Source organism: Gossypium hirsutum, chromosome A09 (genome assembly GCF_007990345.1).
Source record: "Gossypium hirsutum isolate 1008001.06 chromosome A09, Gossypium_hirsutum_v2.1, whole genome shotgun sequence".
Lineage (NCBI taxonomy): Eukaryota > Viridiplantae > Streptophyta > Magnoliopsida > Malvales > Malvaceae > Gossypium > Gossypium hirsutum.
In genome coordinates, this window is record NC_053432.1 from 81,000,913 (window position 1) to 81,022,319 (window position 21,407).

A 21,407-nucleotide genomic window follows, 5' to 3' on the forward strand; every position below is an offset into this window, starting at 1 on the left:
ATTTAAATTTAAATAGTATTTTTTGTATGAAAAAATTATATTAAGAGTGTTTTACGATAAATATCTATGAATGATATTATATAATTTTAAATAATTTTTTATATAAAAATAAATATGCAATTTTAAATAAAAACATAATAGAATTTTGATGTCTACCATTGAAAGTTCACTATTTATTTTTATTTTACGTGTATTGGTGCTTCAATATTTTTAATAACTCGATATATTTCACAAATTCTTGAGCATAAAAACTTTTTACATGGATATATATATCCAACAATTACGACCAAAAACTTCGGACATTAATATTTCTTTATAATAAATAAATTTATTAATACAAAACTTAAAGTAACATTAATCGAAATAATTGAACATGATATCTTTCATTTAAAACATAATTCAATTTTTTTAGTAGATTTTAAGAATTTCTTAAGACACTTAAAAAGCTTGGATGGGTTTTTTATTAATGGCAAAATTTAAAGATTAATACTTTTCCAATCATGAAGCAAATTAATGATTGGAGTGATTAAGATTCAACATTATTTTCTATATCTTGCAATGCATTTTGTTTCATCAACGATTGTCCACTGCAACATAAAAAATATTCTAGGTCACATTATGTTTATTATTCTTAACATTAACGTGAATAAAAAAAGGAAGAGAAAACAACGTTTAACTAAATATTGTCTGTGTTATATAGTCGTTAAGGCTCATTAATAATGTCTTTTGTTAAAAGATTAGTAATCTTTAATTCAGTTAATGTGATGAATTATCACTTTGTTCTTTTTACCACTTACATTATTTTTAGTCAAAAAAATAATAACTAAATCATCGCAATACAGAATTAAGAAACCCTAATATAAAAAAAAAAACTCTTCTACTATACTTTGTTTAAGATTGTCTCAAAGCAATAAATAAGTTGATTTTGCACTCCATACTTGTGTTGTATTTATACCATATCGTACCGGAGGAAGATAAGAATAATTAAGTTGATTTTACAATCCTCAAATTTACCAAAAAAGGGAACAAGATTAGCGTTGTTTATTGGAAACAAGCAAAACAAATAATTAACCCCTTTCGACTTGAACAGTTTTTTTTTTTTTGTATTAAGTGGGAGTATCTGTTATAGAATGTATGACTTGTTCAACAATAAAAATATTGTTTTCAAAATGTTTATACTCAATTTTTATGGTGAGTTTTTTTCTGTCTATTCTTATGGAAAACATTTGTTATGCTGAAAATATAAGCAAAAATAACTGTCAAGCACAACATTTGATTGCCAAAATCCTCGTCCAATATGCCAAGCTTGTTAGACTGACAACTGGCCATTGTGTAAAAAGACTTAATTTACAAAGGACTTAATTGTGTAAAAAGAAAAACTTCCGAGGCTAATGTTTAAAACTTAAAAGTTGCAAAAATCGATTTCTTTTCCTTCAAGACAAGTGTGTATTCTTATTTCCCTCTTCGATCAGATTCAGGGGCAAAAAGTTGCTCCAAAAATTTCCAGTTTTTTCTTCCTAAACCTAAGCGAGTATTTTCCATTGCTTTCTTTCTCCGTCATCGCTTCATCCTCGGCGTTCGCCTCCGAATCGTCGCCGGCTCTCTTCTACTGACGAGATACGAAAGCTAGACTCTCCATTTTACCCCTTCTTTTTATTCTTTTATTGGCAAAACCCCTACAAAAAAAAAAAAAACTTAGGGTTTTTTTTTTTTATTTTGTGGAAGGATAAAAATGGCGGCTGCTGCGGCGACGATTGTTAGTTCAGCTGGAGGGTTGCTGGCGATGCTTAACGAGAGCCACCCTCAGTTAAAATATCATGCCCTTTCTAATTTGATTAGCTTCGTTGACCAATTTTGGCCTGAGATCTCCACCAGCGTTCCTATCATGTAAGTCTCGAGTTTTTTTCTGCGGTGTTTTTCTTTGTTTAGCTAGGGTTTAGGCTTTGGTTATTTTGATCTGATTGTTAGGTGGGAAAATTGAATGAACAGAAGTGAAGAAAGTTCTTTTTGATGTTTTGATTTAGTTACTCTAGAAAAGACCGAAATTTAGTTTGAATTTAGTAAGTTAAGTTTGTAAAATTCAATTTTTGATTGAGCTTGGTTTGGTTTACTTGTTCGTGGAGATTTGGCATGTTTAATTTTTTTGGTTTAGCTGGAAAAGGTGAAATTTGGATTAAACTAAATTGTGGCCTTTCTGGGCATTTAGTAATCCATTGCTTTAGTCAAGCTATATGTTCTGCATAAGTAAGTTCAAATTAGGAAGAGTTGAATGCAACTATTTTGCAATGTGGGTAATAGTTTGATCACTTAGGACATTGAACTTTTGAGTGAATACAAACAATGGGGAAAATGATTTTTGAAAATTTCCACTGGATTATGAGTCATTTGTTCACTTTATTTGGAAAATTCCATTCATTGTTTTGTAGAAGTTATGTAGCCTGCATTCTGCAATGGGAGTGTTTCTGGTTCAAAATAGTGCACTTCATGAGTTTTGGATGTGAATACTGATCATATTCCCGTGTTTTTCAGAGAAAGCTTGTATGAAGATGAGGAATTTGGCCAGCATCAGAGACAACTTGCTGCTTTGCTTGTCTCGAAGGTATTTGTCTTGTCTATCTGTCTGTATGCATGTTCATGTTGGTGACCAAATGCTTGTAGTAGCATGATTTCTGGAAATTAAACCACTTGGGTTCTTCTAGTAAAGGGGAAAAATCTGCACTCCTTGATTTGCATCTTTTTCTTTTCCTGGACAAGTTTTCCTACTCAATGTTGCTGATTTTGCAAATATTAGTGACCCCCAAAAAATGTTCCACTTCTGTAAACTAACAGAAAAAAGTGGTATAATGTTAACATATAATTGTCAAAACAATGCTGCCGTTATATTTGTGGAACATTATTAGCATTGCTTTTAAATTTGTAGATGAGAAGTAATAGAAGTCGATGCTTTCTCTCTTATTTTTTTATTTGATTTTGACTTTGTTGACTTTTCACATAACGTATATTCTAATTTTCTTCAGGTCTTTTATTACTTGGGTGAACTCAATGATTCATTGTCTTATGCTCTTGGAGCCGGTCCCCTTTTTGATGTTTCCGAGGATTCTGATTATGTTCATACTCTTCTTTGTAAGAACTTCGATTCATTTGCTATATCTTGTGATCACTAACAGCAGGTTGATTAATTGAAATTTGTTAGTATGTTGGTTGTGGTTGTATTTCACTGCATTTTATTTATCAGGCTAGTCTCAACATTCATTTAGTGTTTATTATATTTATTTCATTTGTTTTAATTTGGGTATTCCAAGCAGCTGATTTTTATGCTCTTAATTTTAGCCAAGGCAATAGATCAGTATGTCAGCCTTCGGTCAAAGGCAGCAGAATCAAGTAATGAAGCAGCAATGGTTGACCCTAGGTTGGAGGCAATTGTAGAGAGAATGCTGGAAAAGTATGTAGAGCTTTCTTTCTTATTCGATGACATATTGTGGAGGTAGTTTTGCTGTCTTACTATTTTTTTCATTTAGGTGTATCATGGATGGAAAATACCAACAAGCCATGGGAATTGCAATTGAGTGCCGGAGACTGGATAAACTTGAGGAAGCAATAACAAGGAGTGACAATGTTCATGGGACCTTAGCGTATTCCATTAATGTCTCTCATTCGTTTGTGTATCGCCGAGAATATCGACAAGAGGTAAGAAGTTTAGTAGTTCATAAAACATCTGTAGTTTGTATAAATTGCATAGCCACCTTTTTCTTTTGACAATATTATTAGAACAATTAATATTGCCTTATTAGTTGCTCTTTTCTTGGAATTTGGTGCAACCTAGCAAATTCTGCAAGATCCTTAATGCCTGTATTCATTGATTCATGCAGGTGCTTCGGCTTCTTGTTAAAGTTTATGAAAAGCTTCCTTCTCCCGATTATTTGAGCATTTGTCAGTGCCTCATGTTCTTGGATGAACCTGAAGGTGTTGCAAACATATTGGAGAGACTTCTTCGTTCTGAAAATAAGGAGGATGCTCTTTTGGCTTTCCAAATCGCGTTTGATCTTGTGGAGAATGAGCACCAGGCTTTTCTCTTGAATGTAAGAGATTGCCTTTCAGCTCTCAAATCTCTGCCTTCAGAATCTGTACAGCCAGGCTACAGTGATCCTGCTACTGCTCAAAATGAAAATTCTACTGCTCCAGAGGATGTTCAGATGACAGATGAATCTTCTGCTGTTACAAAAAGTGTTGATGAGGTATATCCTAAAGAAGTTATGTATGCTGAGAGGCTGACAAAAATCAAAGGAATTTTGTCTGGAGAGACATCCATACAATTGACTCTGCAGTTCTTGTTCAGTTATAACAAGTGAGGCATCAATGTTTTTTGTGCTATCTTCCAGTGGACTAAATTTTCACGTTTCTTTTTGATATTTACATTACAATCTATTGAATAGTTTGCATTTGTCTTGTTTTAGATCTGATCTACTGATTTTGAAGACAATAAAGCAATCTGTTGAAATGAGGAATAGCGTTTGTCATAGTGCCACAATCTACGCTAATGCGATAATGCATGCTGGAACAACTGTTGATACTTTCCTGAGGGACAATTTGGTAAGGCTTTTATCTGGCTGCATCTTTTCTTTCACTCTTTGTATGTTTTGGGTGTACTTAGCCTTGAGGCTCTGATCATCAGGATTGGCTGAGTAGAGCCACCAATTGGGCTAAATTCAGTGCAACTGCTGGGCTTGGTGTTATTCACAGAGGACATCTGCAGCAGGGGAGGTCTCTGATGGCTCCCTACCTGCCCCAAGGTGGGGCTGGTGGTGGTGGGAGTCCATACTCTGAAGGTGGGGCTTTATACGCTTTAGGTCTCATTCATGCCAACCATGGTGAGGGCATTAAGCAATTCCTTCGTGAAAGCTTACGCGGCACGAATGTTGAGGTATATGATTCTCTTGGTCTCTAATAGCTTCTCTTTTTATTACCCATAGATCTTTAAGTAAAGAGAAAATTTTAAGTGCCAACTTTCCATCTACTCACAAGAGTGCATGCTTGTCAATTTATTAAGCTCGATCCCATTGTAGTTGGACTGTCCAGTTGTTGGACAAAAAATAGCATTACCCTTGAGTAAGTCTGAAGTCAATATGGGGTACTTATGCAGGTTATCCAACATGGTGCATGCTTAGGTCTTGGTTTGGCAGCTCTGGGGACTGCTGACGAAGAAATATACGATGACATCAAAACTGTGCTTTATACTGACAGTGCTGTCGCTGGTGAAGCTGCTGGCATCAGTATGGGCTTGCTTATGGTTGGAACTGCAAGTGAGAAGGCAAGCGAGATGCTTGCTTATGCACATGAAACACAACATGAGAAAATTATCAGGTAAGGTTAGACTTTTGTGCTCTTGGTATTGAGTTGGATTTTATTGTGTTATGGTCTTTACATGTGTTGTTCCCATACGCTCTCAGGGGTTTAGCATTAGGTATAGCTCTTACAGTTTATGGAAGGGAAGAAGAAGCAGATACATTAATTGAGCAGATGACTCGGGATCAAGATCCTATACTACGTTATGGTGGTATGTATGCACTAGCATTGGCCTATAGGGGAACTGCTAACAACAAGGCCATTCGTCAGCTGCTGCACTTCGCTGTATCAGATGTGAGTGATGATGTTAGGAGAACTGCTGTTTTAGCTCTGGGGTTTGTCCTTTACTCGGAGCCAGACCAGGTATGTGCTGCTTTACCTCATTTGTGTTGGTGTGGTGTGATCGATATTTATTTCTCCTTTTACCCCATGTTTTTCTAACTCTAGTGTATCTTTGCAATTTGTCATTGGGCTATAAGTATTTCTAAAGATCTCGCTGTTTTGCATGTTTAATTCTGCAGACTCCTCGAATTGTCTCCTTACTATCTGAATCATACAACCCACATGTTAGATATGGTGCGGCACTTGCAGTGGGCATTTCATGTGCTGGCACAGGATTGAGTGAGGCGATATCATTGCTAGAACCCTTAACATCAGATGTTGTTGATTTTGTTCGCCAAGGTGCCCTCATTGCAATGGCTATGGTCATGGTCCAGACCAATGAAGCCAGTGATTCTCGTGTCGGAACATTCAGGCATGCTGTTATTCTATCTTCTTATTTTTCTTTCTTCCTTCTCGATGTGCAACTATTGTACGTATATGTGCGTTATCTGACTTCTTTTCATCTCCTTAATCTAGGCGACAATTAGAAAAGATAATTCTTGATAAACATGAAGACACAATGAGCAAGATGGGAGCAATCCTAGCCTCTGGGATCCTTGATGCTGGTGGGAGGAATGTAACCATAAGATTGCTTTCCAAGACAAAGCATGACAAAGTCACCGCAGTTGTTGGTCTTGCAGTTTTTAGCCAATTTTGGTATTGGTATCCTCTCATTTATTTTGTAAGCTTGTCATTTTCACCTACGGCTTTTATTGGACTGAACTACGACCTGAAGGTTCCAAAATTTGAGTTCTTATCACATGCAAAACCTTCGCTTTTTGAGTATCCAAAACCAACTACTGTGCCCACCACCACATCTGCTGTTAAACTTCCAACTGCTGTCCTATCAACTTCGGCTAAGGCTAAAGCTAGGGCTAAGAAAGAGGCAGAACAGAAGGCAAATGCTGAGAAATCAACTGGAGCAGAGTCTTCTGCTGCTGCTAATACTGGAAAAGGGAAATCATCTAGTGAGAAGGATGGAGAAGCCATGCAGGTAAGATTTGTGAAGTTATCCTTAATTCTGTGGCTATATCTATACTATAGTGGACTGGCCGTCATTTCAGTTACTTGGGGATTTAATTTATAGTTTCAGAAGATTAGGATTTACTGTAACTCGTAATTAGATTCTGTTGCAGTTGGACCTAAATTTCGTTACAACTCTAAGAACAAGGGATGAAATATCAAGTGCATTGTTGCTAATATTATGATGCTAGTTTGATATCAGACCAGGTGACAATAAACCGAAACTTCTGTATGCTAACCTTCTGTCATTGATTCTTTAATATTGGACAGGTTGATAGCCCTCCAGAGAAGAAATCCGACCCTGAGCCATCATTTGAGATTTTGACCAACCCAGCAAGAGTGGTTCCTGCGCAGGAGAAGTTCATCAAGTTTTTAGAAGACAGTCGATATGTGCCTGTGAAGTTGGCACCATCTGGATTCGTTCTTCTCAGAGACCTGTGCCCTAATGAACCGGAGGTGCTCTCTCTAACAGATGCACCCACATCCACGGCATCCCCGGCTGGTGGATCAACAGCAGCTGCAGGACAACAGAGTTCATCAGCCATGGCCGTTGATGATGAACCTCAGCCGCCTCAGCCATTCGAGTACTCATCCTGATTTTACCCAATCCTGAAACTGAAACAGGGCCAAGAATACTTTTATACTTGAGCAGTGCCTTTTGACATTACAGCTGTTCAACCTAGAGTGAAACTAGAACTGATGCTCGATTCCTATCCTCAACTTAGGGAGATTCTGAGTTTAGATTACATCATTCTTAATTCCACGAGGATATGTTTTAGATGGGTTAGGGTTGAACTTAATTTCCCTTTTTAGGCATGAGTGTGCGTTTTAAAGGATGTTGGTCCAATTGTTGATTGTTCCCTTTTTATCGTGTGTTTTTATTCCTCTGGAAAGATAGTTGTATACATTTATACATGTTCAACCGTTATTCCCTATTCAAGGTTTGGTTTCAGCAATCATTTTAGGGTTTAGGTGCAAAAACCTAAGATTTGCTCCCTCGGCAACGATGTCTGGTTTTGTTATTTGCATGGTCGTTGAAACTGAGTCCTGGGTCATGTTGGTCTGAACTGAGATTAAATTGGTTGGACCATCAATAGTTATGATTGGAATAAAAATAAAGAAGGTTAAATCAATTGAATTTGATTTTATAATTTTTTAATATATAAAATTTTCATTTTTATAAACTTTTAATTACTTGTTTAACTGAATGTAGATGAGTGGATTGGTTTGGTTTTAAAACCATAATCATTTGTGCTTAAATTGGAATTGGGTTTTTCTAATTATAAAATAATATATATTATAAATAAAACAGTCTAATTAGGTTCCCTAAGTTTTCGATAGCGTTAAAATATTTGAAATTCGACTTTCTGCTTTTTTGATTTGATTGGACTATTTCGAGGTGATAATTACTAAATTAAATTCAAAGGTTTTTTATAATAGAAATCAAATAATTTATGGGTTGAGTAATGGTCATTTTTCATATTCGATTATTTGTAAGATTTATCCTAAATATAAAGCTTCCAAAAAATAAAAATAAAAACACAGAAAGAAAAAGAAAAAGATTGTTTTTCTAAGTTGAAAATGGTTTGAAAAATTGAGTAAATGGGCCGTGAAATTATGATTTTGGATTTAAGCCATTTTATTTATTAAAACCTAAAACCCAACCCAATCTAAGATAAAAAGGAAAGCTGAACCCTAAAAACCCTAGTCAGGAATCGATATATTTTTGTTAGAATAGCATCAGCAGCATCAGCAGCAGCAGCAGGCCTAAACGATCAACCAACCAGAAAAGAGAAACAAGATGGTTTCAGGGTCAGGGATCTGCACCAAGAGAGTGGTTGTGGATGCAAGGCATCACATGCTAGGAAGGTTGGCTTCCATTTTGGCCAAGGAGTTGTTGAATGGCCAAAAAGTAGTGGTTGTTCGATGCGAAGAGATTTGTATGTCGGGTGGTTTAGTGAGGCAGAAGATGAAGTACATGAGGTTCTTGAGGAAGCGGATGAACACTAAGCCTTCTCATGGCCCCATTCATTTTCGTGCTCCTGCTAAGATCCTCTGGCGTACCATTCGTGGGTAATTTCTCTTTTTAACTCCCTTCTCTCTATTGGGTTTCTTTAATGAACGTTTTATTGTGAAGATTAGTTCTATTATTTTGTCATTGGATTTTTTTCATTGTAGAGTTTTGGATGAATTTTCTGTGTTCTCGTTGTTGTTTGGTTCTTGGGAAAATATAGGAAAGAAAGGAAAAAGAACTTATGAGTTTGCTTGAGAATATTGCTGAATTTAGTGAATACTATAAGCTACAAATATCTATGAATTTTATGCCGCTGAAGAAGGGTATTTTGCTTTAATATGTACGGTTCATAAAGTATAAACACTGCTTTGCTTTGACTTGAATTATAGTGAGCTTTAACTTTCCTTTTGATTATTGGCATCTGTTTTGGTTAAAGCATGATTCCCCACAAGACCAAGCGTGGGGCAGCTGCTCTTGCTCGATTGAAGGCTTATGAGGGGATTCCAGCTCCTTATGATAAGACAAAGAGGATGGTTATTCCTGATGCTCTCAAGTCAGTTTTGAAGCCGTCGTTTACTTCTTTCACATAATTTAGAATTTGATTGCTTGAATGGCCAGTTATGTTTAATGTTTTTGTTCCTCTTTTGGTTTTTAAATTAGGGTTTTGAGGCTTCAGAAAGGACACAAGTACTGCTTGTTGGGCAAGCTTTCCTCTGAGGTTGGATGGAACCATTATGACACCATCAAGGTGAAGATTAGTTACCCTGTTCAAATACAACTTGTCTTTCAATGCTTTTTACTCGACTCTTACTTTGGAACTATTTATATATTCATGCACGTGTGTGTGCGTGTGTGCATATATATATTCATGTGTGCGCGTGCGCGTGCATATATATATTCATTTATGATTGTTCTTCTTCCTTACTTTCCTTATATGCAAGGCATTGAATATTGATGTTGGCTTGTTTTTGTTTAAAATTTATCAGTGCTTGAAGCTTATTTTTAGTGTGGTGCCAATAGAATAATTTTCCGAATAGTAAAACTCGGAAAAAGTTTTTAAAAAAATTCTTACATGGAAGGAAAAGAAACATCATTTTTATGTTTTGTACTCTCAGCCTATGTTGCTCAGCTTCTAGTATGAAAATTCTTACTCTTAACATGCGTATCTGACAGGCTGGCATTGACCAACTTTTTCTAGAATATTTTTCTTATGTTTTCACTGTCATATCCTCAAGTTCATGTCATTATTTCCATAAATGTTATTTGCTTGGATGAATTAGGCTTGTTATTTGTTGTGTGATTTTGAACTGTTTTAACCTTTTTCGTAATATATACAACTATCTATACCCTGGGCCTTTGAGTTTATAACATCTTGTTACTCATGGCTGAACTATTCTTCTCTCCAGGAGCTTGAGAGGAAGAGGAAGGAAAGAGCTCAAGTGGCATATGAGAGAAGAAAGCAACTCACTAAACTTAGGGTTAAAGCAGAGAAGGTTGCTGAGGAGAAGCTTGGGGCCCAGTTGGAAGTTATTGCTCCTATCAAATATTGATTCAAAGATGATTGAAACATTCCGGTTACGTTTCAGTGCACTTCCATAATGTCTTTTTGAGTTGCTCATAATTTTATTCCCCCAATCGTTTCAGGTAGATGCTATGCTAAATATGTTCGTATGTTATCTCGGTTTTTTCCTTCATTGCTTGAGAAGCATTTCTGTTTTCCAGTTTCTGTTTTTTGATATTTAAGTTTTTCGGGATTTGATCATGATTTTACTAGAACTAAGAGTCCAATAGTTTTACCATTTGAGCAAACGACTATTAGCCTTTTACATTTTTTTGCGTACGCCCTTTTCAGGTTGGTCATTTTGGCGTCCGATTTCACCTGCATGATATAATGTGTTGTTTGCCGTTATACCGTTAATATCTTGTCAGAGAATGGTCCAGTAATTTACCAATTTGACCAAACGGCTTATCCGTTGAATACTTCTGTCATCGGTTTCCTAGTTTCGCATCCGATTGCAACACGGTTGATGTTACATACATGTTAGGTTATTTTCAGCCATGGATCAGTCTTTAGTTCTTATTTATAAGGTGGGAATTATGCCATCAAATTGTAGATGTACTTGATGGGTTTTGCCAAAGTCTTAATGGTGATCGAAGTGTTGAATCTCAATTGAGTTAATGTGCTCAGAAAATTAACGTCTCTAATGGAATTCATCTGAAATTTACTTAGCCCGGAACTTAGGATCTATTTTATCTTGTGAAAAAATAGAAAATTAAAAGCATGAAAGCAGATTTATATTTGGTTTTAAGAATTATGATTCTTTTAATTTGTTAAAAGATAATCAGTTATCCGGATTAAAATCGTATCCGAGACCGACAACTAAAATAAGGTTATTTGATTTTACTTTATAATATAAATATTACATTGACAAATAATTATATTAATCTAATATGAAAATAAATATATAAATTCATTTCTTTAATTCTATGCAATTGAACTAAAATTAAAGTTTTATGTATACATATAAAATAAAATTAATATATTGTCTTGTATGTTGGATTTAAATTTAATATTTATTATGAATGAAACAATAAATTGAAACATGGGAAAACCAATAAAAGAGAATTGAGGTGTGTCCGTTTTTCTTTTCCGAGTAGAAAATTTAAGTTTAAGTACAATCTAATACATAGTATGTATGAATGGTTGAGACCATACCCGCTGTAGAGTAAAACGTAAGAAAGAGTGGAACCCAAACATTTGACATCAATGGGAATGGGCATTAGTCATTAAGCTAATACGTAAGGGAATGGGTGTTGGTCATTAGGCTTTCACTAGCTGATGCGTGGGATTAGAACCAAATATAAACCATGTGTACTTACTATATTTTGTAACCCTAATTATAGCTTTTGTAAATTAAAAGGAAACTAGGAAATGTGATCATTTAGTAATTTGTATTTGTCAGGAGAAATTGGGAGAGAAAAACAACTGGTATTATGGTGGACCTAACCTAAACTAATAGGAGCATGTAAGCTCAAGGATGGTGGCAAAGTCAAATAAAATAAAGGATAGATAGAATTGTTGGGGTTAAGACTTTATCCATACTTGGTTATATTAGTTGAGGAATTTGAGAGAAAAATTAATTATAGTAGGTGAAATTATTCACATCTTTCATTCCTAAATCCAACTTTTTCTAAAATGAAACAACAATTTGAAGGCCATGTATAGACATGGTAATTTTAGATTAAAAACGTGATATAATCAAATTTATATGAAATGAATTATTATAATATTTTAAATTTGATTTTTTAAAAATATTAATCTCGTTCTTACCATAATTGCTATTTTTGATACAATATCTAGAACTATTCATAGTCTCTCATTAACCATTAAATAGGAGGATAATGCGTTTCAATACTTTCAAACTCACATCCTCTTGCATTGACAACAATACCAATGCTAATCAAACTAATACTCAATCGATTTAAAAAATAATACTTTAAACTTGACTTTAACATGAAAAAATAACAGTAAAAGAAATTCAACGTAGGAATGTGTCAAAATTTGTATAAAATAAATTATTGATGTATAAACTAGATTTCCTAACACTTGCAAATGCATGCGGTTGTTTTTTAATGAAGAAAATTAAGCTCAAACTTAAGAAGAAAAAACAAGAATTAAGCAAATTGATTGGAGATAGCATTCCCCGTGGATTATTATTATTATTATTATGAGGACAACATTAAAATTAAAATTAAAATTAATATAAAAAAGGTATCCTTTTTCATTTTAAATAGGTTCACGTTTTATAAAATTTCCTTCAATTACATCATTCTTAATATTTTTAAAAACTGTCATCTTAAAAGAAATTCAAATCCAGACAACAAATTTTAAAAAAAGAAGAAGAAGAAGAAGAAAGAATGGAAAGGAAACTAGTAGAAAAAAAATGGAACGAGGGAGAAGTGAAAGGAAAGTAAAGAGAAAATTAAGGGTTAATTGAAATGAAATGAAAGAGAAAAAGTTAGGGAAGAATTAAAAGGAAACTAAATCATATACATAGTTATCACTGATACTTTCCCGTAATTGACTTTCAAGTTTCCCTCCAAACTATTTGACAGTTTCTCCTTTAAAAACTTTTCTAATTTCATTTCTAAAATCCCAACTTTTCTTTTCTCACCATCCCACTTTTTACATAAGTTAGATCTTCACAAGATGACACTAAGTTACTGCTTCTTTTATAGCCTAGCCATTGCTTGTTTACTGTGTTTTCAACACAGACCAGCAGAAGCACAATGCAAAACATTATTTGTGGATCAAAAAGGGCGTGGTAATTATTCCAAAATTCAATCAGCTATAAACTCCATTCCATCAAATAATCAGTACTGGTTTTGCATCATTGTTAGTGCTGGTACTTACAGGTAATTCAATTATTGACTTATATATTTTCATTTCTTAATTCATTTTTCTGTTTATTTACTTGAAAATATTATGTATGTAGGGAGAAGGTGAACATTCCATCTGATAAGCCATATATAATTCTTAAAGGAGCTGGAAAAAGAAAAACTATGGTGGTTTGGAATGAGCCATATCTAGTATCTCCAACTTTCTCATCTTCTGCTGATAATATTGTTGTCCAATCCATTAGTTTTGTGGTACGAATTTAATCATTTTTTCTTTTTTTTATACAATATAAAAAAATACTTATTTTTCTCTTCTTTTTGTTTGTATATGAATATGAAGAATTCATACAACAGTCCAAGTAGTAAAAACCCTAGGGTGCCAGCAGTTGCTGCAATGCTTAGTGGAGACAAATGTGTGTTCCACAAATGTGGATTCTCAAGTGTTCAAGATACTTTGTGGGATGCTGCTGGTCGCCATTACTTCAAGGATTGTGTCATTGAAGGAGCTGTCGATTTCATCTTTGGTAATGCACAGTCTCTCTATGAGGTAATCCATGCAAACTTAAAATTCCAGCTCATGCAAAGTCGAAGAAAATGAAATGATGATTGCAATGTGATAAGGGCATGAGAATTAGTTACTATTTGTAGGGTAGCTCGATACGTTTTCTTGGTGAACTGTTGGAGCCAGGGGTAGCAGGTTTCATCACAGCACAAGGAAGAGAAAACCCAAATGACTCAAATGGATTTGTGTTCAAGAACTGCAATGTATACGGCAAAGGCACAACCTATTTGGGCAGACCATGGAGAGGATTTGCAAGGGTCTTGTTCTATAATTGCCAATTTTCAAACATTATCCATCCTAGTGGTTGGGATTCTTGGAACTTCGTTGGCAAAGAGTAAGTTTGAATTCATTTTTATGAGCTAGATGACATCTAATAAGTTTGGAGTTTGAATCTTAATATGTAACTGAAATGGTGTGTAGGCAACTTATAACATATGCAGAGCATGGAAACAATGGACCCGGATCAGATACTTCAAAGAGGGTGAAGTGGGAGAAGAAGCTGGATGATGGAACTGTGTCTAAGTTTACAAGCATGTCTTACATTAACAGTGATGGCTGGTTACAAACCATGCCTACTAAGTATTTCTAGCCTTTGTTTCTTATCCAAAGCTCGTTTTGGTAGCTTTTTGTAATATCAAAACTATTCTACAATTTTTATCCTTTGTCTTTTTCTTTTTTAGTCCTTAATGCTTTTCGACTTTCTAAAAATTAGTTCGATTGAAATCTTTATTAATCGTATCATGTTATGTTCTAATCTTTATCTATTGAATTTTAGTAGTTCTAGTGTGAAATAAGATTATGGTGAGAAGTTTTTATATTGAATTGTGCAACAATAAGTTTAAAAAGTAATGAAGTTACTTAAAATAAAATAATTATCTTGATTAGGTATTCATAGCTTTTTAATTTTTATAATTTTTTATTTACTTTTGTTCTAAGATCATGATTTTTAATATTTATTTTTTGATACAATACCTAAAAAGGTGTGGAATGTTGGGGTGAACTAGAAAAGTTTGAATGGAGTCGGATTTATAGGTAAGTGTCCTATAGTAAGAGTATCTATGAACCTTGTAGACTATCTTTATGGGGTGGTGAAGGGAGGGCTCCAATTGGTAGAAAAAAGCCAACAACCCCTTATTGTCATCCTCCACTTGGAAGAAGTAGAAAAATGAATAAATATAGTGATAATTTAATTCTTTGCTGTTGGTGTAAATAGGAGAGATTTTTTCTTTATTTGTCTTTAGACAAAAAAAAATTCCTCCCAAATTCTTAAATAAAAGGATAATATGCGTAAATGCAATTAAAGTATTGAACCCACATCCTCATATATTAGTAATAGTATCGATAGGAATTGAGCTAAAACTTAAATCAACAATTTTTACAATTGTTAAATAGTTGTGATTGGTACAATAATTTTTCGACTCATATTTGTTTCTAAAAAATGTTAGTAATTTAATGGAAAAATCTTAACTTTCTTTTGGTTGAATGGCTATACCATTGAATTTATTTATATTTAAATAGATTTGATGTTTTAATTTGATTGTAAAATACAAAATGGAATGGAATTAAGTTTAAGTGACACAGTTGTTATTTATTTTTTATAAACAAATTGCTGTTGTAAAAAATGAATGTGGAACTCAAATATGGTTATATATTAATTGGATTAAATCTTTAATTGAAGGAATATGTTGATTATTATTGATTGATAAAAAGAAAATAAAAGAATCCCTATTTTATCGTAATTTCGTAAACTGGGCCCACTTCTAGGGGAAGAAATTATGGGAAAGAAAGGTGGATAAGATATAATTTGTTTCTTACAAGTTACAACTTTTCACCAACTACGGTTTGGAGGAAAAGGAAAATAACAAAGAGCTCCAACAACTGGATCCAATTACTTTATTAAAATATCAAATTATATTGTTTTAAAATAGTTATTTATTTTTTATAAAGTGGTAGGCAATGACTATAAAATAAAAATATATTTTTTTTTAAACAATTCAACAAAATAGCATATTTTCACTTTAATCCTTCTAAATTGGCTTCACCCCAGTAAATGTTGGTGTTTGCTTTGGTCTTGATTCTTGTCAATGATCAAAATCTAGCCGTTGGTTACGACCGGTGGTTGGTTGTTTGTGCAATATACTAAAACCCTTTGAGCTTGGTTTTGTTGGATTCGATTGAGGTTCTAACTTTATTAAGATCCAATATTCTAGAAATAAGTACAGGGTTAGACCTAAATAAATAGCAACAACTTAGATCAATGAGTAGGTTAGTTAAAATAATAACAACCCATCAAAAGCTAGTGATCGGTACACAATGAGACAAGCCTAAAAACCTTTTCCTTACATAGCACAAATCCTTCAACCATCTTCTCAATCCAGCTCTCAAAAATTGACATCAACGGGCCTCAATGCCCTTTGTTTTTATTATTCCGGGTTGGGCTTGCCAACCGTTTTTATAGGAGTTGAATCACCTGTATCCACTTTGAATTTCTGTGCATATCTCTTTCTGTCAAAAAATGAAAGCTTTCACTGTGAAACAGAGCATCTCTTAGGCCCCAACGTTGTTAACATTTCCAAGTAATAAATGCAAAAAGCTCAAACAGTAATGTTTAATATTTGTTGTGATGTCATTTCATAGTACTGCTGTGGCAATGCAATCAAAGCTAAAAAAGAAATACAAGAAAAGGTTGTCATTGTCAACAAAACAAAACAACACAAAATATTTCTTTTAAAAAAAGAAAAAAAAAATACAAAGCAACCCCACTGTTACACTTTTCCCATGTAATATTGAAACCTCATATCATTACCAGCAGCGGAACCAGCGTGGTTGCCATTACCAGTTTTGTCCCAATTGACACGGACGGATCTCGGGTCGGAGTTCCGAAGCGGTAATCAAATCCACCGGAGGAAAGGAAAGAGACAATGGTGAAGGTGAAGAGGAGGACGAAGATGAGGAAAGGAAAGGGACGGGGGTGGGGTGGGGTGGGGAAGAGTTTTTTTTATTTTATTTAATATCAATATAATTATTTTTATTTAATACTAATATTAAATTTAAATTATTATTATATTTTTAAAAAAATATTTATGTTGTTTTATATATTTTTATATAAAAATTTAATAATTAAACGATTATACTTAAAATAAAACAAGCCAACTAGACTGCACATGATTCCTTCAATCTTACAAATACATTATACATAGACATACATATAAAATAAATAAAAAAGAGTACTCTTTTTGTCAAAAAAAAAAAAGAAAAGAAAAGGCCAAAAGAAAAGGAAAAAATAGTTCAAATCTTTTATATGAATTAAAAATTCATTAATTTAGCATAATAAAATACTAATAAAATGAATTAAAAAAAAAGGAGAAAAAAGAAGAAGAGGGAATTGAAAGTGAGACAAAGACATCGCTGTCTTAACCTCTGCAACGCTTCTAAAGTCACTCACTTCGCTTTTGTCATTCTCTCTCTCTGGGTCTCAAATTCCGGGGCTCCGTGCCCCTAATACGAAACCGAGCAAAACCCAACTCTGATTTACTCCTAATTGGTACTGGCCGGGTATTTTCCATCACTTTCCTGGGAAAAAAAAGCATAAAAGGAAAAAGTTTCAGGAGAAATGTACTCAGCTATTCGGTCGTTACCGTTGAATGGAAGTGTAGGAGATTATCAAGGGTCGTTTGATGGAACCAACTTGCCTAGCGATGCTTGTTTGGTTTTAACAACGGATCCCAAGCCTCGACTCCGTTGGACAGCTGAGCTCCATGAACGTTTCGTCGATGCTGTTACTCAACTTGGTGGCCCTGACAGTGAGTTTTTATTTTTTGCTTTCAACTCTAGAGATGTGATTTTTTTCCCCTTTTTGTTTAATATATTTAGTTTTTTTTTCCCATTCGATTGGATAATAATGATTTATCTTAATGTTAATTGAGGTTTTCCATGTTTTTTTAGTGAAATTTTGAATGATGGATCAATTTTAACTCTCTAAAGCTTTTAGTTCTTAAAATGTAGGTTGCCCTTTCTTAACTTTTTTCTTCTCCTTGTTGCTTTAGATCTTTGGTTGATGTGATATAATAGTGATGAGATTTGGTCATTGGGGTTCTTTGGGGTAGATTGTTGTACGTTGGTTTCTTTGTGTTAACCTTGCATTTGAGGCTTTAGCTTCCTTTTATACTTTTATGTGGTTGAAACTTTTGGGTTTTAAAGTTTATGCCTTTTTGTTGTCAATTTGTGTTGCCATGGATCAAAGTCCCTATTTTTTTTTGTTTTGTTTTTTTAACTCATGGTATTTTGCCCTTTTTTAAAAAAGATTATTGTTGAACTAATCGGGGATGTTTGATATATAGTTGTTTTATAGGCGTAATTGAAGTGATTAAAAAGAGTGTTCTTTGCCCTTTTCTGAATGTAGAAGACATGTTTTTTTAATATCAACATTGACTTAATCCAGCCACAATTGTTTTCACTGTAACCATTGTTCTGATTTAGAATCATGTTCTGTTTTTGATACCATTAACATCATTTGATAATCAACGGTGACATCTAGGATAAAAATACAATCAAAATTCAAAAGGACAAATCCTTGTTTAGGAGCCATTATGTTCAATAATTTTGGTACACGGTACTTTTGTTGGAAGACAAACTAGAGTAACTGAGGTACTGTTGCCTGGTCTGGAAAGAATATTCGTGGTATTAGTATTGGGTAAAATAACTGGGTTTGTGCAGAATGTTATTTACGTTGTTTAAGCATTAGCTTGTAAGAAACAATTGTGCAAGCATCATACAACTAGGTTTTTTTCCTTCTTTCGGAAATATGCAACATTCATTTTTTTAATGCGATGCTCAAGCAACTGGGATTGAAATGTATTTCTAGCTCAATTTTTGGTGTGAAATTGTGACGATACTTCTGACCTAAATAAACCATATGCTGTAGTTGTAATAATGACGCTTGTGGGCTTGAGTTCACAAAATGAAGGGAAAGAGTACGAAAGTAGTTGCTTTTGTGAGTGGCTTGGGTCAAGTGTCAATGTCGTAAATAGAACAAGTTATAAAATTACGAGTGCTTTTATGATGGCCAAATGGCAACCACCAAACCCTTAGGCATCCTTTTGGTTGCTTGAGGCTTACCACTGCTGAGGCAAAAGCTTATCAAGCTTCTTATGCTCTGAATCGGAAGTTGGGACATTATTTCCTGGTCTATGCTTGGCTTATATTCAACCAAAGATGTAGATGATTTATGCCCTAACTTCTCGAACAATAATTGTTGTGTCATGGTTTAATATTGTCCCTTAGACAGGGTGATCATATGTGCTTGTCTGTTTGAATTTTGGAATGATCTTTCTTGAACCAAACATAGCTGATCGACAAAGATATTATAAGTCAACATCGTGTAGCCTTCTGTTATATTGAATAAATCTCGATCTTGCTTATTTGTTTTGTCTTGATATGCATTGCAGAAGCAACCCCAAAGACTATTATGAGAACAATGGGAGTAAAAGGCCTTACCCTCTATCACTTAAAATCACACCTTCAGGTTTGTAACAATTGCCATATCTTTAATGGTCATTAGCTTTAGTTGTTCCATACTTTAACTGGTGCTGACATGTTTTAAGCCCCTCTCATTCTATGTCAACTATGGATCTTTTCAAGAAAAACAAAGAGTTGGAGCAACATAGATCAGAATTACTAAGCTTAATGTGTGTTTACCGTGCGCAATTAATATATGCATGTGTTTGAAGTAGGGAGCTTTGCCACCCTTGCTACTTGAAATTCTAACCATTTGTATTTTCTACTTTTACTTGTCTACCTTTATATGCAGAAATACCGGCTGGGGAAACAATCTTGCAAGGAATCAACTGATAATTCTAAGGATGGTATGTGCATTATGTAGTCTTGGACCTTTGATGTACTTATGAATCATGACCGAGTACCAAATTACCAAATTTTTTTGTGGACATATACCTCTTTGGTTTTGATAAAATTACCAAGTTTTTCAATCTTTATCAGCATTTAACCTCTTTGCAATTGCTTTCCTTTCTGCCACGAGAATGTATTACTATATGCAGTTTTGATGGTGGTCCTGCAAATTCTTGTGTCAACTAATAGATGCTTAGATAGTAATTACCATGCTCTTAATCGACTGATAACGGGATGTTTTGTTGGTGTTTCAGCTTCTTGTGTTGCAGAGAGTCTGGACACTGGTTCGTCTACAACATCATCATCGAAACTGGTAGCGCAAGATTTGAATGAGTATGTTATTTCTTCTCTGTTTCACAATCTTGTTACTTTCTCGGGCTTTGTATGAATTCTGAACTTTATCTTCCAAACAGTGGTTACCAGGTTACTGAAGCTCTTAGAGTACAGATGGAAGTGCAACGAAGACTACATGAACAATTAGAGGTTGGCTATATTGTACTTTTCAGTAACATTGGCTTTTCCCCGATATTTTTACGGTTAATCTCGGACATGTACATGCCAACCTAATCGTTTTTCACCTTGCAGGTACAGCGTCATCTTCAACTTCGGATTGAAGCACAAAGCAAATACCTACAGACGATACTCGAGAAAGCCTGTAAAGCTTTGAGCGATCATGTGGCTGCTTCTGCTGGTCTCGAAGCTGCCAGAGAAGAGCTTTCCAAACTGGGAATCAAAATTTCTAACGATTGTCAAGGGATGGTCCCTTTCGATGACATAAAATTGCCTTCCTTACCCGAACTTCCTGCAGCTTTAGAGAACAAAGCTACTACTACCGGTATGCCAGCCTGACTTGGTGACTGCTCTGTTGATAGCTGCTTGACTTCTACTGAAAGTCCTGTTTTACAGACTGGTGTTACGAGGAAGAGACACAGGCCCTTGTTTGGTAATGGTGACCCTTTGCCTTTAGATGACAATTTAAGGTAAGAAGTAGAGTGGGTGATGCCTAATATTAGTTAATGGGCAGAACATTTCCATCTTAGAAATGCTACCTCTTTTCACTTATTATTATTAATTATTATTTTGTCGCACTCTAAATATATTTTTCTCTTTTATCACCTGCATCATGAATGGTGTGTATATACTAAAAGCAGATCCTTTTGAATATAGGGTTAAATCTAAAACTTCCAATTGCCTTCTCTAAGAAAACCAGTTCAATTGCTAATTCATTTGATTTTTAGTTTGGTTCAATTAATTTCGAGCGGTTTGTGGGTTTATAAGCTTAACCCCTCTTTCTGAATTGATAGCCTAAGTGGTTTTTGGTCCAATCAGTCTATACCTTTTAATTTAAGTAGCATTGTTTTTCTTTGCTTCAGTGTTGAAAAAATCGGATCAAAATCTCGAAAGTATAGTTTCAAGATTGGTTTCATTGGCAAAAAACCGGATTAAACCGATTTTTGTTAGTTTTATTATTTTGATTAATATTTTTAATTCACTATTCACATATACCATTATCAAGTATAAACACCCTTAACGAATGACCCAACGTTGGGTTCTATTTTTAATAAATGATGAAATTTGAATTATTAGCTCTTTTAAGTATAATTGTTATGGAATCACTAACCTAAAGCATATAAGCCCCATATGCGATATATTATTTTTATTTTATAAAATTCAAGTTTGACTATTTTCATTTTATAATGTATTATATTTTTTTATATAATTTAGTTTTTTAAGGAATATAATGTAATTTATAACCCTTAAAATTAAATATATAATATT

The 21,407-nt window shown here is 34.1% G+C and overlaps 4 protein-coding genes across 5 annotated transcripts; all 4 read left to right on the forward strand.

Annotated features, from left to right (window-relative positions):
* Window positions 1–1,438: 1,438 nt before the first annotated feature.
* Window positions 1,439–7,687, forward strand: LOC107942918 (26S proteasome non-ATPase regulatory subunit 1 homolog A). The gene is made up of 13 exons (XM_016876646.2): window positions 1,439–1,887; window positions 2,530–2,599; window positions 3,018–3,123; window positions 3,331–3,442; window positions 3,519–3,687; window positions 3,870–4,345; window positions 4,455–4,590; window positions 4,673–4,921; window positions 5,141–5,361; window positions 5,448–5,706; window positions 5,865–6,097; window positions 6,202–6,718; window positions 7,018–7,687. The coding sequence occupies exons 1-13, from the start codon at window positions 1,733–1,735 to the stop codon at window positions 7,342–7,344; spliced, it is 3,030 nt and encodes a 1,009-aa protein (XP_016732135.1). The 5' UTR covers window positions 1,439–1,732; the 3' UTR covers window positions 7,345–7,687.
* A 437-nt stretch (window positions 7,688–8,124) lies between these two features.
* LOC107942921 (60S ribosomal protein L13a-4) lies at window positions 8,125–10,931 on the forward strand. Of its 2 annotated transcripts, XR_001695940.2 has the most exons (5): window positions 8,357–8,820; window positions 9,198–9,314; window positions 9,422–9,509; window positions 10,168–10,405; window positions 10,614–10,931. XR_001695940.2 is itself a non-coding variant. In XM_016876649.2 (4 exons), exons 1-4 carry the CDS (start codon window positions 8,549–8,551, stop codon window positions 10,309–10,311), a joined length of 621 nt encoding a protein of 206 aa, XP_016732138.1. In that variant the 5' UTR covers window positions 8,125–8,548; the 3' UTR covers window positions 10,312–10,570. The 2 variants fall into 2 exon arrangements, 1 of the variants encoding a protein (XP_016732138.1); XM_016876649.2 differs by lacking the exon at window positions 10,614–10,931 and having other exon boundaries at window positions 8,125–8,820; window positions 10,168–10,570.
* A 1,852-nt stretch (window positions 10,932–12,783) lies between these two features.
* LOC107942915 (probable pectinesterase 29) lies at window positions 12,784–14,388 on the forward strand. Its single transcript, XM_016876645.2, has 5 exons — window positions 12,784–13,177; window positions 13,258–13,411; window positions 13,500–13,706; window positions 13,808–14,055; window positions 14,142–14,388. Exons 1-5 carry the CDS (start codon window positions 12,972–12,974, stop codon window positions 14,308–14,310), a joined length of 984 nt encoding a protein of 327 aa, XP_016732134.1. The 5' UTR covers window positions 12,784–12,971; the 3' UTR covers window positions 14,311–14,388.
* Window positions 14,389–17,055: 2,667 nt separating this feature from the next.
* On the forward strand, window positions 17,056–20,816 carry LOC121206278 (protein PHR1-LIKE 2). Its single transcript, XM_041077116.1, has 7 exons — window positions 17,056–17,524; window positions 19,169–19,245; window positions 19,531–19,585; window positions 19,883–19,961; window positions 20,042–20,111; window positions 20,214–20,463; window positions 20,535–20,816. The coding sequence occupies exons 1-7, from the start codon at window positions 17,335–17,337 to the stop codon at window positions 20,573–20,575; spliced, it is 762 nt and encodes a 253-aa protein (XP_040933050.1). The 5' UTR covers window positions 17,056–17,334; the 3' UTR covers window positions 20,576–20,816.
* The last annotated feature ends 591 nt before the right edge of the window (window positions 20,817–21,407 follow it).